General features: G+C 36.9%; 1 protein-coding gene across 1 annotated transcript in view; it reads right to left on the bottom strand.

Annotated features, from left to right (window-relative positions):
• The window catches only part of GPR158 (G protein-coupled receptor 158), a 396,975-nt gene that overhangs the window by 62,866 nt on the left and 315,612 nt on the right, over positions 1–18,497 (bottom strand). The window contains exon 6 of the mRNA XM_072651757.1: positions 6,981–7,090. Within this exon, the coding sequence (XP_072507858.1) occupies positions 6,981–7,090 (110 nt within the window). The remainder of the gene's footprint in view (positions 1–6,980; positions 7,091–18,497) is intronic.

Raw genomic sequence — 18,497 nt, 5'->3', positions numbered from 1 at the left:
GTGCAACACTGCTAGAACAACTTAGTCTTAGAAAATTGCTTTTGCATTAAGAAGCTAAGGGACTTGCCTAGGGTCCAAACAAGCAAGTACCAGAGGTAAAATTTGAACACAGGGCTTCCTGACTATGAGACTGACTCTTGATACTATACCACACTGGCCCTCTAGCTACCCAGTGAAAAGGGGAAATGGTGCTGGTTCAGTATGAAATTTTCTTGAGGAAGTCATCTCTTGGGGATAACTGCTTTCCTTTTCTTATACTCATGGACCATCCTCTTAACAATACCCTCAAGAATTTTACCAGGAATAGAACTCAAGGCATTAGCTACTAGTTTGAAAACTAAAATAACATTTATCCTTCTTTAGCCCTACAACAACCTTTCAGTGGTATAGTGGATAAAAGTTTGGGGCCCAAAGTCTGGAAGACCCGAGTTCAAATCCAGTCTCAGACACTTACTAATGATGTGACCCTGGGCTAATCACTTAACCTCAGTTTCCTCATCTATAAAATGGGGATAATAGTAACATCTACTTCTCAGGGTTATTGAGAGGATCAAATGAGATAATATTTGTAAACTTCTTAGCATCATGACTAATACATAATAGAAATAATATAAAAGCTATTATTATCCTCACCATTATTATTTGATATTAGTGACATTGGCAAATCACTTAACCTGTCCTCCAGGCAACTCATTCAAACTATAAATTGCAAAGGAATTACCAATTTGACTTTTGAGTTTCTATAGGAGAAATTCCTCTATACAAACAAACCTTTTTGATCAGTTTCCTCATCAAATTAAAGGAGATTAGACAACATAGCCTCTAAAATCCCTTCTAACTCTAACTCTATAATCCTTTGTCCTACCACACTCAGGTCACAGGACCAACTCACATTTACAAGGGAAAAGCATGAGTTGAGGGGAGAAGGGAAGGGAATAAGCATTTATATAGCACCTACTATGTGCCAGTCACTATGCTGTGTGCTTTTTTCTTTTTTTAAATACATTTTATATCATTTAATCTACACAACAACCTTGTAAGGTAGATACTTTTATTATCCTCGTTCTACTGTTAAGAAAAGCGAGGCAAACAGAGGTTAAATTATTTGCCTAGGATCATGCAGCTAGTAAGTTTCTGAGGCCAGATTTGAACTCAGATCTTCTTTATTCCAGAACTATTCCAAATCTCTATTATAACACCAGCTACCTCATTGTTGATAATTGTTTTAGATTCTTCTAGTCTTGATTCTGATTTAAATATATCTATATTTATAAATAGAAGAGTTTATTATTTTATGTAAATCCTGAATTTCAACCTTCTCTTAATTTATGGTCATTGGCTCCACATATGTTGCATTCTTCCCTTACCATGGAGAAAACAACAATTTCAGGTTCAATAGAAGCATACTGAATTATTAATAGTGGATACTGCTTACTGTGGGAATAAGGCCAGCCCTAGAGACTCTCAGCCATTTCTTGTTTCTGTGACTTTTCTATTTGGTATTATATAGAAGCCTTTGGATTTATTGATCGGGAAGACTTCTTGGCTTAGAGAGGAGATGCGACAGAAATATAGATTGCCAAAGTGAAAAGTGGGAGAAGAACTTGTGTAAACAGATGAGGCTTCTGAACCTAGTCAATGAAATCCCATCCTTGATTACGAAAAGTAACTTTGGTGGTCCAAATGGTACCCTGCTCCTTTTTCTACTTTGTTCAGTTAATCTATATGGTATGCCAAGTATTCTACTTGGAGGCAGAAACATTTACCTAATAACTTTTACGAAGCCATAAAGAGAAAGGTCTTATTCCCAATGTGGGAAGAGAGGAAGACAAGGTGAGACCAGGATTGGAGGATTGGGTTTTTGCTCCACAGAGAAGTTTTAGAAAATCTCTCTTACTAGAGAGAGGAGAGAGAACAGGAGAAGAGATAAAGGAGGTGATGGTGGAGTGAAACAATAACAATAGTGTTTGTTGTCAGTGACATCTACAATTCCCTTCCTCAAACCAAAGTCTCCACTTGAACCAGGTAAAATGAACTCTCAATGGACAAGGGGATATATATATATGGCTGTGTTTTGTTTGCTTTTGAATAACAGAAAAACAGACACAGAAAAATAGTGGTCCTTTCCCCTTCCCCCAATCACCTTACTTCAGATGGATCCAAAGGCTCTTTTTTCTAACCACATCCTTTGTATTTGAATGATTTCACCTTATTTCTCATAAACATCTGTGGTTGACTCTCTCTTTGCATTTCCCAATGTCTCTTTGTTTAAGTAATAAGGGCATCAAATAACTCTAGAAACCAAATAGGGAAAAGTGACCTTTCCTAGGGCAGGGTTGAGAACCCAACTCCACTCTGTTTTTAGAGCATTTTTCTTCTCTAAGTGGGGGTATCATTATAAGTCACTCATACATTATACTTCCAAGGACTGAATTCCTAAGGACTAGGGACCATTTTAAATCTGCCTCATTACCTAGGGTTCAACCTGTATTCAGAAGACCTGAGTTTGGACACTAGCTGCATGATTACAAAAAAGATGTTTCATTTCTCTCAGCTTGAATTTCCTCATTTATAATTTGGGTATATTGTCATACTAAATACCAGGGTATCATAGAGAAAGCATTTTGTAAACCTGAAAAAGCTATGCAAGAAATGCCAGTTGCTGTCATTGTCTATATTAAGAATATTTGTAGTTGACTTGCATTTTTCTTCTCTAAGTGACATCATTTAATTTTCCTTTTAATTTTGAAGGTGAAATGATATGATTTTCCCTAAAAAGTTTCCCAAAACTGCTCTTGGGAAATCATCTGCTTTTCTTCAAGAATTAATAGAGAACAAAGAAAAAACTGATGGAGTCTGAATACAGATCGAAGCATACTTTCTCACCTTATTTTTTCTTGGGTTTTTATTTTGATCTCTGTTTTCTTTTACAATGTGACTAATATGGAAATATGTTTTGCATGATGATACATGTACTACCTATGTCAAATAGCTTGCCTTCTCAATGAGCAGGAAGTGGAGAGAGAGGGAGAGAATTTGGAATTCAATTTTTAAAACAAATGTTGAAAATTGGTTTTACATGTAATTGGGAGGAAATAAAATAGTGATTTAAAAAAAAATTAATAGGGAGAAAAAGGAAGTTCCTTTCTAGCAAAACTCCTAACATACTGACTCACTGAGTATATGAAAAAAGTTCTGGACCTGACTCAGATGACCTCACTGACATTAACTCTATGACCTTGGCCTAAGTCGTCTGAGTTTCCCTAGTCTCAGAGATCCCACCTAAAAATGAAGACATTTGTGTCATAGGTTAAAATGAAACAATGAGGATGCCTTTTTAAGTATAAGTTGAAGCAGATAACCATAGATAAGGTGCCTTCCCACTCTGAAATTCTGTAATTTTTAGGAGGTCTAATCTTTCCTAAGCCTTGAATTCTGTACACAAAATGTTTCATAAACCTTAGCTCAATTTCTCCAGCCTTCTCCATGGCAACATTGCTAAATATGAATCATTTTCAATTTTTCTTCTTTTCTATACTTCTCCCAGTTTTTATTTCCTCACATGTTATAAGGCCCTGAACTAGTCCCCCTACAGACTGGAAATAAACAACTTCAATGTGAAAATCCCCACAAAAGACATCAATGAACACTATTCTCAGAAATAAACAAAGTGAAGACTCACAACAGCACTATGAGCCCTTCCTCCTTCCTTTGCTTACTCACTCATTTACTAGAGTAATTGTTCCTTTTGGGAAAAAGTAAAAATGAAAACAAGCACATAGACTGAAGGCAATGTTATGCAGCCTACTCATTTCGGATACCATATCTGACCTGTGCCACTTGTTGATTATAAAGTTTACAAACTCAAATGGATTGTTTTGCAATTAAGCAAATCCAAGCAGCATTGAAGAAGTCAATATACTGTCCCCTAGCCATATGGTTTGGAAGAAATACTGAGAATAACTCAGTTCATTAAATCAAACTAGGTTTCTGCTCTGCTTAAGCCTTCAGAAGGCTAATTCTTCACTGTAGTGTTTTCCAAAGGACATACTGCCACAGGGGAAACATTTCAAGCTTCACTTGCTCATTCAGATTCCTCACTTGAAAAGGGCTTAGAATTCTAATCTTTAGTGTAAGGAACTATGATCATATAACTCAGACTGAGACAGAGAGAAAGGTAAATGGCATTACTTTTTATTAGAATGCCTACAAGGTTTTTTCAATTGCTGCAAAAATTGCCCTTGGAAAAGGTTTTCTAGGTCTATAGACAGTATTTTCTCTTTAATGCTCAGCATAAACTCTCCCATTGGCCAAACTCTCTTCCCAAGCAGAAAATGTCTATTTTATGTTTCTAGAGTTTTCACCACCCATACCACAGAATCATTGTAATTTAATTTTCAGTGGCAAGACATCAAAAAACCCTTAAAGAATTGAGAAAAGGAAACAAGAGGAAAAGTGGGAAGGTAAAATAGAATCCAAGGGAACAAGGTGATCCAGAACGGTAGGATGCATTATTTCCAGGGCAGGTAAAATGAAAACCATGAATAATAATCTGAAGCAAATCCTAGTAACTAAATTCACACATGAAAAGAGGTAGGAGGGTCGATATTCTAAGCATTCTTATTATCTAATAATAAATGTTTATTGACTTGACCAATATTGTTATGTCTTCCCTAAAATAAGTTCTGGTTAACTCTTAAAGAAAACTATACTAATCACAAAGAGAGATGGGTAATACTGTGTGTATTTATATAGATAGATAGATAGATAGATAGATAGATAGATAGATAGATAGATAGATAGATAGATGTATATGTATATGTACATATATCTATATATCTATCTATATCTATGTGTGTATGTATATATATATATATATATATATATATATATATACACACACATATATACTTATATATGTATGTTCTGAAATCCAGGAAGAACTGTTACATGGGCCATACATAGAAAAGTTATTGAATTATCACAGAAATGCATTAGCTCAAATCCAAATGGAAGAAAACATCAACACTCAAAATTTAAAATACTGACTTACTCAAGATTTCTCTATAGGAATAATGGTACTTGTTTACACTGGAAAAACTATACAGTATGTTCTTTTCATGGTCTCCATCAAAAGACCATTGTAAAGACAAGCATAGAAGATGGAAACAAGCTTTAATGCTCAAGGATAAATATAAAAGTATGGTAAAGTCCTATAAGAATAGGACTGATACTGAAGACAGACTGAGTCTGGTGATGAAAGCTATGAGCCTCCACAAAGGCTAGATTCCTGTGTTGGCCTCCCGGCAAATATATAGAACTGCTGTAGAAACTCAGGGAAAATGTGGGCCAGAGATGCCTCACAGGATGTACAGTTATAGATGAATAATCATTAGATTACCATAGTTGGAATGAAATGATGCTGATGGGATCCCAGATTCATTGTATCTACTACTGATAACCTGAAAAGGAAGGTGAGCAGGATTCATTAGAGGATTAGAGATAACACCCTACTGTAATTGGTGAAAGGAATTAATGCTGTTTAGCCAAGAAAGCAAAAAAAGTAAAAACAACAAAAGAGGAGGGAGGGGGACAAGATTTCTCCTAGTATTTGAAGAGATGTCATGTGTAAAAGGATTAAAACTTTACAATTTGGCCAGCAAACTTAGAACAAGGAAAAAATTTAAAGGGCAGATTTTGACTCAATAGAAGGAAAAGGCTTTTAACAATTACATGAGTTCCAAGGGAGAACGATATGATATATGAAGCAGTAGGAAAGTATGAAATGTTGTAGTTTGAACTTAGGTCTTCCATAGATCAGAAAGTCATTAAATATTGATTAAGCACATGCTATGTGCCAGAGCACTGTGCTAAGTGCTAGGGATACAAAAAGAAGCAAAAAACAGTTCTTATCCTTGAGGAGTTCACAAGTCACTAAATTCCTTTGCAGAATGTTGTTGCTTTGGTCAAACAGCTTCTACAATTTCACTGCATATTCTTGTCAGAAAAGAATAAAGGATCTAACCTAGGCAAACATTTTTAGAATTTTACCTTTACCAAAGGTAAGGTATAAACAATAATCCAAAACTCTATGAAGATAATAAATTTAAATGTTCTTTTTTTCACCTTGTTTTTAAAAATCAGTCGGCAAAAATGAGCTTGTGTGTTCTTCAAATGTAAAAAAAAAAAAAAAAAAAAAAAGAATGCTTTTTCAAACTTGAGAAATAAATTTCCTTATTACCTAGGTTAGCTTTTATAGAGGTAAAATTGGCTTAAGGCAAATGGAGCTTTGTCTGAGTGATGAAATCCCCCTTGCAATGACCAGAGTTACTGCATCTCTTTGTATAGTCATCTAGCCTTTTCCCCTAAACCCCTATGAGGATAAAGACTAGACTGCTCCCTTTTCTAGCACTTATGACCGGATTTACCTCTGAACTAGTACCTTCCCTGCCTTTGAAATGATTTTGCTTTTGATTAAAAAAAAATTCCCAGTGATGGATCTGGTTTTATATGAGCTTTTACCCTTCTTTCCTAGTTCCATAACATAGCACAGTGCAAAGGAAAGAGCCTAGAATTCAGAGCGAGAGTTCAAGGGTTTAAATTCTAACTCTGACACTTCTGACCTATATGACTCTGGCCAAGTCAATTACCATTTCTGTACCCCAGCTACCTAATCTGTAAAATGAGGAGACTGGACTAGAGGACTCTAGCATCTTATATCTTAATTATAGATACGTCATTTTAGTAAATATCCTCACCAAAAGTCCTGTCTAGGGAGATGATTTTTGCTACATTATGTTGTCATTTTCATTAGAAAAGCTTAAAGAAAAGAGAGTGATTTGAATGAAAACAAAATCAAGTTTAGTTGTTTAAATTCATGAAGCTATAATATTTAAGTGGCAAAATCAATTTTTCAGTCCATACTGAATAATGCACTGGGATCCTCCCACAGTACTGAAAAGTAAGAAAATTTGAAATACCTGTGAAGTTTGAGAGTCACAGTTCCATAAACAGTAGCAAAGCCCAGAAGACGAACCCATCTTAGAAGGATGCAGCGAAATGTGCTTGGCTCAAAATATAAAATGATAACCTATAGGATAAAGAGAGAAAGAAACAGACCTTCAAGATCAATTTGTGTTGGAAGAAAAAAAGAAGCTGATGGTCTGAACACAGGAATCAATTAGCCACAACATAATGTATTAGAAGAGATTCAGCAATTCAAATCAATAGTACTTCAAGCTCAAATATGACATGCAACTATCAAGATAATCTCCTTCAAGCATCATTTTAATCATTCATTCCCTTGTTCAAGAAGCTGTGGTGGCTCCTTATTCCCCATGAGTTCACATCTAAGCTCCCAAGTTTAGCAAAAGTCTTCCAGCAATTCTTTGAAGCAGTAGAGTAGAAGGAGCATTGGACCTGAACTAGACCTTGAGTCTAGAGAGATTTATGTTCAAATCCTGCCTTTTACTTTTATTATTTATGTGTCTAGTAACAAGTCACTTAACTTCTCTAAGCCTCAGTTTTTTCATCTGTAAAATGGGAATAATAATAAGCAACAACCACAATAATCCCAGTATCTGGAATGAAGTTGGTATTTAATAAATGCTTATTATTTGCTTAATTATCTCGCAGGTTAATCATGATGATGAAATGAAATAATGTTGGATAAAGTTCTTTCCAACCCTAAAACATGACATAGGAGTCAGCCATAAATAATAATTTATCATCTGCATGTCTGTGAGACAGACATACAGAGTGGGAGAGAGAGAGACGGAGCTAGAGAGATCATCATGTGCCAACCACTGTGCTAGGTTCTAAAATTCAGTGCTGAAGAATCTATAATTATATCAGTTTGGGCACATCATCCACCAAATACCAACAGATCATGACATCTCTTAACTTGGTAAGGGATCTTTGAGATTCGTCATGACTATGTTGTGATGAGCCCCTTTCAGGTTATCTGGGATTTACTTAGACAACAGACCTAGAGCTTATTATCAGGCACATGCTAGGTGTTATAAGAGACACAAATTAAGTTGAAGTATAGTTCTTACCTTCAAAGTGATTTCAGTCTAACTGGGAAGGAAAGCTTTATGTACTATCTAGGAAAAACTCATAATGCAAGATAAAAGATGTTGATTGATGAAAGGGTACTGTGTGCAATAAGTACAGAATGTCCCCATAATAGCTGAAGGGTCACAGAGTTAGGAAACTTAAAGAAACTATACTGAGGATTAATCGCTATCAATCTATCTTCTATCAAAATATAGATGTAGATATAGATATGTTTATATCTATATCTACATTTATATCTATACTTATATCTATAACTATGTTTATATCTATGTCTATAACTATCTGCATTTACCTTTGTCAATACCTACATGTTGTATCTGTATGCAAATGATGGGATAGAAGATAAAGCATCAGCCTGAAAGTCAGAAGGAGCTAAGTTCAAGTCTTGCCTTTGAAATATACTAGTTGTGTGACCACTGAAAAGTCATTCAACCACTTAGTGTCCCAAGCAATTCTGTAATATTATTAATTGCAAAGGAGTTTATGCCAGTCTGCATCAAATGCCAATAAGATGCCAATCTGCATCAATGGATATAGATTCCATACCTCTCAACCATTTTTTTTTCAAAAAAAAAAATGCTGGAAGGACAAGTTTTCTTTTAATTAAAAAATGTTTTAGTAGTGCTTTAGCAGAAGGCATATTTAAAAGAGAGAGAAATTCCTTCCCTTCACATATTAATTTCTTGCCATATTTCTACTACTCTCCCCACCCAGGTTCTTTTTAGTTAGTTTTTTATAAAAATTACTTTACACACATCTACATATTACACTTATTCTATGAGAGGTCTCTTGTAAGTCCCAATACCCACTGGCATGGGACTCTCTCCACACTGGTGGAGATCAATGCCCCATGTCCATGGGAAGGGTTGGGTGGAGTGGAAGGGAAGAGAGATTTCTTAGAGTTCTTTAGTCTCTTCAGATTCTTCTGACTTCCAGGTTTAAGAGAGAATGACAATCCTAAACTTTGGAGAAAAGGCAACATGAAAGGAGCTAGAAATCTCTACTATGTCCCTATTCCCAGCTTACTACCCTGAAGACTTCAGGAAATTTCCCCTTTGAGTGAGATCTGGGACTCTCTTGGTTGTGTTGATATACCTCACTCACAATGGGAGAACTCCTTCACTCTGTATTGTCTAGAGTATATACATACATACACATATATACATACATACACATACATATACACATATATATTTTCATATGTCTACTTTCTCTGATTCCCCTTCTTGTTATTGACTTGGATATAAATAGATATGGGTAAAAATACTGGATATTAATATTCACAACATGTATCCACTGAGAGATAGTTATTTGATGGGAAGAATATAGAGCTTGGGGTTCTCCCTTTCCTCATCAATAAAGAGTAACTAGTAGTTAGTTTGAACCTTAAAATTACATCCCTTAGATGAATAATATTTAAAGGAGCAAAGAGATATAATTCTATCCCACTTCCCTCTCCCTGAACAGTGCAGAGTGGACACCTTCTCTGGTTCCAATGTCCAGTTTCCTTCCTTAGCAGGAATTAATGTCTCCCTTGGAGAAAGGAGATTTCCCTGTTGGTTGAGCCTGTGTCTGCAAGCCATACATGGTATCTCATGCTATATATGGGTGGACAGCCTTGTTACAGAAATAAAACAAGCAAAACCCATAATGCAGTGTTCTCATCTGAAATGTAGCATTCCACATCTATAGGAGCCCTCACCTCTCTACTTTTAATTACTTTTGGATGAACAAAAATGTATTTTTCTTTCCTTCCCTACCCTCCACCTCTGTTTGGACCTTTATGCCTTTAGCAATTACTTCTTAATAAAGCCCATGGGAAAACTTCTCACCGCTGGAATGTCTCCTGCTAGCTAGCTCTCTCCTAATATTTATCCATTACTTCAGTAACTGGTTTTAGACCTGCCCTCCCCCTTCTATGATTAAACCCAAATGGATCCGTCTTCTGAGTTTGCCCTCAGGCTATTTAGATATAGTTTGAGAATAGAAAGAACCCTCCCTATAGTTTTAAGTTTCTTTACAAGTACCCCTGGATATTTTGTGTAGAATAGGTACATCGTATCTCCCAACTAGACTAATTGAAGACAAGAACAGCACCTTCATCTTCATTGTGTGCCCTTACTGTACATAATACTGTATTCACCAAGCAGTCAGCATTCAAAAGATGTTCTTTGGTTAAATGATGAACAAAAGCCCCTGGTTAGTTTGATAGCAATGCTTTGAGTGGCCAGGGACTGAATCCTCAGCAGAGTGGTCTAGAGTACATAGCAGAAAATACACTCTACTCAAGGGCTGCCAATTATTTTTTGAATTGTTTTAATATCCTGAGTATGTATAGTAAGATAAATGAAATGGAATTGAGGAAATATGTTTTTGTTGTTGAATTATTTTTCAGTGCTGGCCAACTCTTTGTGAACTCATTTGGGGCATTCTTGGCAAAGATACTGTAGTGGTTAGACATTTCCTTCTGCAGCTCATTTTATAGATGAGGAAACAGAGGCAAACAGGGTGAATTGCTTCTCCAGGGTCACACAGCTAGTAAGTGTCTGAGGCCAGATTTGAACTCATAAAGATGAGTGTTCCTGATTTTAAGCTTGTCTACTACACCACCTCGCTGCCCTAGGGGAAATACATAGATAGGATATTTGCCAGGAAAGGGTATGTGTGTGTGACATTAGTTGTTTTATAGACGGCTAAATTGTGCAGAGGGTAGAGCATCAGGCCTGAAGGCAGGAAGACTCATCTTCCTGAGTTTAAATCTGGCCTTAGACACTTACTAGCTGGAAGGAAATAGTTTAGCCAAGGAAACTCCAAATGGGGACACAAAGAGTCAGACACAACTAAAATGACTGAACAATAACAAAAAGTTATTTTACAGATGAAGTGAGTCCCTTGAGTCCAAGGACATTTCACAAATGACATGCTGAGTAATTCTATTATATATTATTTTCCCTTAATTTATCTAGAGATAGTCTATCAAAGATGTTGGCATTAATACCAGAATGAAATTGACAAGAGGGGAGGAGAAAGACTTGGAAAACCTGTAGATAGAGTTCAAGAACAAAGATAAAAGATGGGGCTCTCAGTATAAGAAACTGGCAATCACTCCTTCAACAAGTATTTGTTAAGTACCTGCCCAAGTTGCCTTTGTGTATTCCTTTCTCAGCCTCAGTTCCCTTATTGGTAAAGTGGGAATAATAATGGCATTTATCTCTCAGGATTGTTGTGAGGATCAAATAAGGTAATACAAGTGAAGTGTTTTATAAAACTTAAAGTGCTCTATAAATGCTAAGTGATATTATAATTAATTAACACTGCATAATATATAAAGCTATGTATTAGCTTATATTAATCCATATAATCTATTACTTATATGTTATTTTATATCATTTATATTAACCATATTATTTTATACTATATTGTGTTGTATCACATTTTTTATATATTTTGTTATATTTCATGTTCATCATATATTACCTAGATTAATATATACAATAACAACATTACATCATGTTGCTGTTGAGTCATTCAGTTGTGTCTGATTTTTTGTGACCCCATGGGCTGTACTGTCTGTGGGATTTTCTTGGCAAAGATACTGGGGTGGTTGGCCATTTCTTTTTCCAGTAGATTAAGGCAAACAGAAGTTAAGTGACTTGCCCAGGGTAACACAGCTAATGAGTGTCTGAGGCCAGACTATTATTGTTATCAGTCCATTACCTCCTAGAGGGCAAGACTGAGCTGTGTCTTATCCACTCTAATGCCGTGCACAATGATGTGGTCCCACAAGTATTTTTTAAGAAATAACTTAGATTTTAGTTAATTTGATAAAGAGAAAGTTTTTGTGTAAATACTTGAATTTAAGGGTTTCTATTTGGAATCATCCCATGAGGGTCTTACTGGTCATATTATATAAGTTCACTGACACATTGAGGCCACAGAAGTAGCTTTCAGGGGAAAGAAAAGAAAATTGTCTTTTAGATCCATTGCATGAAAAGCAGGTTAACACCTTGCTAAAGGAGACCAAAAAAATGCTGAAGAAAATAACACCTTGAAAAAAAAGGCTAACTCAATTGGCAAAAGAGGTTCAAAAAGCAAATGAGGAGAAGAATGCTTTAAAAAGCAGAATTAGCCAAATGGAAAAGGAGGTTCAAAAGCTCATTGAAGAAAATAGTTCTTTAAAAATTAGAATGGAACAGATGGAGGCTAATGACTTTATGAGAAACCAAGAAATCACAAAACAAAACCAAAAGAATGAAAAAATGGAAAAGAATGTGAAATATCTCATTGGAAAAACAACTGACCTGGAAAATAGATCCAGGAGAGACAATTTAAAAATTATGGGACTACTTGAAAGCCATGATCAAAAAAAGAGCCTAGACATCATCTTTCATGAAATTATCAAGGAAAACTTCCCTGAGATTCTAGAACCAGAGGGCAAAATAAATATCAAAAGAATTCACTGATCACCCCCTAAAAGAGATTTGAAAAGAGAAGCTCCTAGGAACATTGTGGTCAAATTCCAGAGTTCCCAGGTCAAGGAGAAAATATTGCAAGCAGCTAGAAAGAAACAATTCAAGTATTGTGGAAATACAATCAGGATAACACAAGATCTAGCAGCTTCTGCATTAAGGAATTGAAGGGCATGGAATATCATATTCCAGAAGTCAAAGGAACTAGGACTAAAACCAAGAATCACCTACCCAGCAAAACTGAGTATAATACTTCAGGGGAAAAAAATGGTCTTTCAATGAAATAGAGGACTTTCAAGCATTCTTGATGAAAAGACCAGAGCTGAAAAGAAAATTTGACTTTCAAACACAAGAATGAAGAGAAGCATGAAAAGGTAAACAGCAAAGAGAAGTCATAAGGGATTTACTAAAGTTGAACTGTTTACATTCCTACATGGAAAGACAATATTTGTAACTCTTGAAACTTTTCAGTATCTGGGTAGTTGGGGGGATTACACACACACACACACACACACACACACACACACACACACACACACACAGAGAGAGAGAGACAGAGAGCACAGAGTGAATTGAATAGGATGGGATCATATCTTAAAAAAATGAAATTAAGCAGTGAGAGAGAAATATATTGGGAGGAGAAAGGGAGAAATTGAATGGGGCAAATTATCTCTCATAAAAGAGGCAAGCAAAAGACTTATTAGTGGAGGGAAAAAGAAGGAAGGTGAGAGAAAAACATGAAGTTTACTCTCATCACATTCCACTAAAGGAAGGAATAAAATGCACACTCATTTTGGTATGAAAACCTATCTTACAATACAGGAAAGTGGGGAATAAGGGGATAAGCAGGGTTGGGGGGATGATGGAAGGGAGGGCAATGGGAGGAGGGAGCAATTTGAAGTCAACACTCTTGGGGAGGGACAGGTTCAAAAGAGAGAATAGAAGCAATGGGGGGCAGGATAGGATGGAGGGAAATATAATTAGTCTTGCACAACACAACTATTATGGAAGTCATTTGCAAAACTACACAGATATGGCCTATATTGAATTGCCTGCCTTCCCAAAGGGTGGGGAGGGAGGGATGGGAAGAAGTTTGAACTCAAAGTCTTAGGAACAACTGTTGAGTACTGTTCTTGCTACTAGGAAATAAGAAATACGGGTAATGGGGTATAGAAAGTGATCTGGCCCTACAGGACAAAAGAGAAGATGGGGACAAGGGAAGGGAGGGATGATAGAAGAGAGGGCAGATTGGTGATAGGGGCAATTAGAATGCTCGGTGTTTTGGAGTGGGGGGAGGGGACAAATGGGGAGAAAATTTGGAACCCAAAATTTTGTGAAAATGAATGTTAAAAGTTAAATAAATAAATTTTAAAATGAAGAAATCCTGGAAGGTAGGGGAGAGAGACAGACAGACAGAGAGATAGACAGAGAGACAGAGACAGACAGAGAGAGAGACAGAAATGCAGAGACAGAGAGACAGAGAGACAGAGACAGAAACAGAGAGACAGACAGAGAGAAAGAGACAGAGACAGACAGACAGATCCAGAGAAAGAGACAGAGACAGAGAAAGGCTCATGCACTAGAGAATGCATGAATTCCCTAAGTGCTGATAACACTACAACCATGAATTCTTTCCTTAAAATGATCTGAAGAATCACCTACGAGGAACTTGAAATATGTCTGGACTATTAGCTCTGTGAGTGAGATTTCAGAAGTAAAGACTAATGTGTCTAAGTATCTGTAGAGAATTTTAAGATTAGATTAAAATACACATGCACTATGTGAACACAGCTAAATATGTATGTCTGTAAATATACATAAATATGAGAAATCAGTCTCAACTTTAATAGTAGAAGTAGAGCTAGCAGACTTAAATTTCAGGCAATTTTTAGTACGGATAAAATTAAATCAAAAGCTACCCTCTCATGCCCTTGCTCTAAATTTTAGATTTCTCCCCAGGATAAATCTGAACTAACTTCCCACCCAGTTATAAAACTATAGTGTTTTATAGCCTTTTGAATTCTACTTTGATACTCAGAACAACCATTGGAGAAAGAAAGAGGACCCAGAAGCAAAGGACCATTAGGAGTTTTAAACAACAGTGAAATAAAGAAACTTTCTAAATAGAGCAATATATTGTTCAAATAGAGACACAGGCCTAGAGACATGGAATTAAATGGTGTTATCCTTATTTATTGACAACGAAGGAAAATGATCTGAGTGCTTCAAGATGATGGATGCCTAGAAAGAAAAGTGTCCAGGGCTCAGTACATCCTCAAGTTATTTTGTTTGTTTCTGTTATTTCTCAAACAAGTGTGAAGGTTTTCATTTAATTCTGCTATTTAAAGGAATCAGGCAGGGAGTTTGTGAAATGGGGTCTGACAAACATCTCTACTATCTTAATAATTCCTGAAGTGATGTGTCTCTGTCTAATGAAATTTGCTGTGAATTGAGCCACTTTTACATTGTTGAAGTGAAATGAAGGGGTCGTTACATGTCCCCAGTTTTCTGTCCAAAGGCCATTTTATTTATTTTAAGACACACTGGGCAAAGGGAATAGGCCTAGAGTGGGCCAGGGGCAGCTAAAAGTTCCCTTTTGTGAAATGGCATTTTTTGGAGGGATTTTTACTGACTAGGATTTTGAAAACCCTCTAGTTCCTTAGGATTTGGAGCTCTTGGGGTGATATATCTAGGGCTGGAAGAAACTTCAAAGATGATATGGTCCAACCTCTGCAATTGACAAATGATGAAACAGAGGACAACCTCTGCAATTGACAAATGATGAAACAGAGGCCCAGAGAGGATGAGTTACTTCACCAAGGTCACAAAAGTAGGTAGTAAACTTCTCATGGGCAGGGACTATATTTTTTCCCTTTCTTTGTGTCCTCAGTGCTTAGCACAGGACCTGACATATAACAGTCACTTAATAAATATTTACTGACAGACTGACTCACTATTGGTTGAACTGGCTTAGGGAGACAACCCAAAGAGATGCACCCAGTCACTGCTGGAAATTCCTGAGGACTCCAGAGACATGGTGACTAAACATTTGGATTCACTGGAGATAATGAACTCCTCCTGGATGCCTCTGGCCACATGGTTATTTAGAGCTGAAGGAGAAAGTGATTTGCAGTGACCCAGTTATAAAAATTGCTTCACTGGTTACTGAACCAAGGAGCTGAACCTTTCCAAGAATTGACACCTTCTAGTTTCCTCTCCTTGCTTTGACTCTCCCATGTGGCAAGTGGTATGTTCTGTTTCTAGACTCCCCATTAACCAGATATGAATTTGGACTGTTCTTTTTCTTCCCACTTTACTGCAGGTCCATGTGGAACATGGATTCAATGAAGCAAGCTTTCATCTGTGCCTGTAACTGTATTTGTACCTTGCATTCTTGTTTGGGGGTTAATGGCTCAACAAGCAACATCAGTGTGGATGTCTTGAGACTTCACAGTGACCTTGTTAGTTCAAGAGGTTCAGAGATCCTGTGACTATTGGGTGAAACTGACTGGCATCAAAGGGACTTTCTTCATCAGAGAAGATAATCTCTAGTAATCAAAGCATTGGCCCCAGACTTGGCCATTTTTAACAGCAGCCATGTTTGAATAACACAGAGCCAAGGGGAAGTGTAAAACATAAAATCAGCTGTTCTGCAAATTGGATTATATTCTATTGAGGTTTAAGTATTGACCTCCCAGTTTATAATACAACTGGTTACTTATAAGTCCTTGTAAGTTACTTGTAAGTATAAGTTATATTTACATGTATAATATTATAATACTTATAAGTTAAATTTCCGAATCCTATTTTAAATTGTTCTTCCAGAATCTTTTCTGTTTTATAGAACATAGAAATAAAATACTTGTAAAATAACTGATTCATATTGCACGATGAGTATCTTTTAACTCCCCACTTTGGAGAACAATATTAGCCAAAACCCAAATCTTAAGCGTTTTTTCTCTGATATTCCAATGTAGGGGACTTAATGAACTGAAATATGTGAAAAAAAAGGAGCCTAGCTCCATCTCGTTATAGAACAGGATCCCCCAGAACTGAATACAATCTATTCTGTATACCTGGGTCCAGAAGATACAGCCCTTACAGAGAGGGAATGGATGTCATATCCATGCCCTGTGGACACAGCCCTGGTTGCTTACAGCTAGGGAAGCAGTAGAGGCAGGATTTGAACCTAGGTTCTTTGACTCCAGCTCCAGTGTTCTTTCTACCATACCACCTTTAGAACATCAAAGGAATAATAGTAGTAGTCGTAATAACAATATTAGTATATATAGCATTATATTGATTATATTTATATAATATGTATATATGTCAATCACTTTGCTAAGTACTTTACAATTATCATTTCATTTTATTCTCACAACAACTCTGGGAGGTAGGTGCTATTATTATCTTTATTTTACAGACAAGGAAACTAAGGTAAGCAGAGGTTAAAAGACTTTCCCAGCTAGTACATGAGGTCAACTACGAACTCAGGTCTTCCTGACTCCAGATGTGGTACTCCATCTATGTCACCCAGATGTTTCCTCTCTACAAAGGAAGGTAGAAGACACAACTCTTGAGGCTAAGAAAAGGCGTAGGAGATAACAAACAATTTAAAAGGAATAAAAAGGACAGGCTTTTAACTTCTCTATTTTTTTAAAATGTCAACATATGTTACCTTCTCTCTAAACATGTTATATTCAAATGGAATGAGTACTCAAGATTAAGGGGCAGAAAAGAAAGGGAATCTTTTCAAGCCTTTGTTATATGCATTCTCAGTAGGATGGAGGAAAAAATGTAAAACCAGGAACTAAAAAAACTAGGTTTCTATTCTCAAGTCACTGTATGACCTTAGACAAGTCACTTAACCTCTTTCAGATTCAATTTACTATTTTTAAAATGAAAAAGGTTGTATCATTTGACCTCTAAGGTTGTTTCTAGGTCGAAACTTCTATGAATATCTTCGATGACTAAGGTTGGTAAAGTACCCATTGAAATAAGAGGAATGAGGGGCAGAGCTAAGATGGAGGAGTAAAGGCAGGAACTCATCTGAGCTCTCCCCTAAATCCCTCCAAATATCTGTAAAAAATTGCTCTAAATAAATTCTAGAGCAACAGAATCCACACAAAAAAAACAAAGTGAAACAAATTTGCAACCTAAGATAACCTGGAAGGTGCACAGGAAAGATCTATTGCACTAGGATGGGAGAGGAGCACAGTCTAGTACAGGTTGCACCAGCACAGACCAGACCCCAGCAATCCCAGAGCAGACTTCAGGAGACTGAATCATTGGCAGCTGTGACAGTTTGCAGACTTCTCAGCTCACAGACACCAAAGACAGTTTGGAAAGTCAGTGAGAAAGACCTGAGTGAGAAGGGAGAATAGTCCAGCCCTAGACCTAGCAAAATCCTGGCCCTAGCAAACTAGGAGCAAGCCTTCATAGTGACCAAATCAGCAGTGACAGTGGCAATGACAACAGCCACTTCCACAGCTCTCAGCTCACAGAGTAAGGCAATCAAACAATTGATGTGAAAGAGATTACAGGGGTCTCTTTGCTAGCACCGAGGCAGGACTCTGTTGCTTTGTCCACACACGGATCTGGGTAGAAGTCCTGGGTGGCAGTCCTGGGGTGAGAAGGACCACATAGCAGATCTTGTGGCAGCAGTGGTGAAGGAACCCTCCTCACAGTACGAGGGTCAGAAAAGAGCACTTGTGGTCACTCACAGACAAGAGCATAGGCCAGGAGAGGAATAACACCGTTTTTTAAGTCATACCATCTTGCAAGAACTGAAATTTTACAGGTCCCTAGATGTATCCCTGAAAATAGCTGCACAAAACCCCTGCAGCTTGGGTCAGTACAACCTCTACACTGGAAGCAGAGCCCTACCTTAAGAAAGAGTTAAAAAGTCAAGTACTAGGCTGAGGGAATGGGCAAACAATGGAAAAAAAA

Source organism: Notamacropus eugenii, chromosome 3 (assembly GCF_028372415.1).
Source record: "Notamacropus eugenii isolate mMacEug1 chromosome 3, mMacEug1.pri_v2, whole genome shotgun sequence".
In the NCBI taxonomy this organism is placed as follows: Eukaryota; Metazoa; Chordata; class Mammalia; order Diprotodontia; family Macropodidae; genus Notamacropus; species Notamacropus eugenii.
Note: the sequence above shows the minus strand (reverse complement) of the source record. Positions and strands in the feature narration are given on the sequence as shown.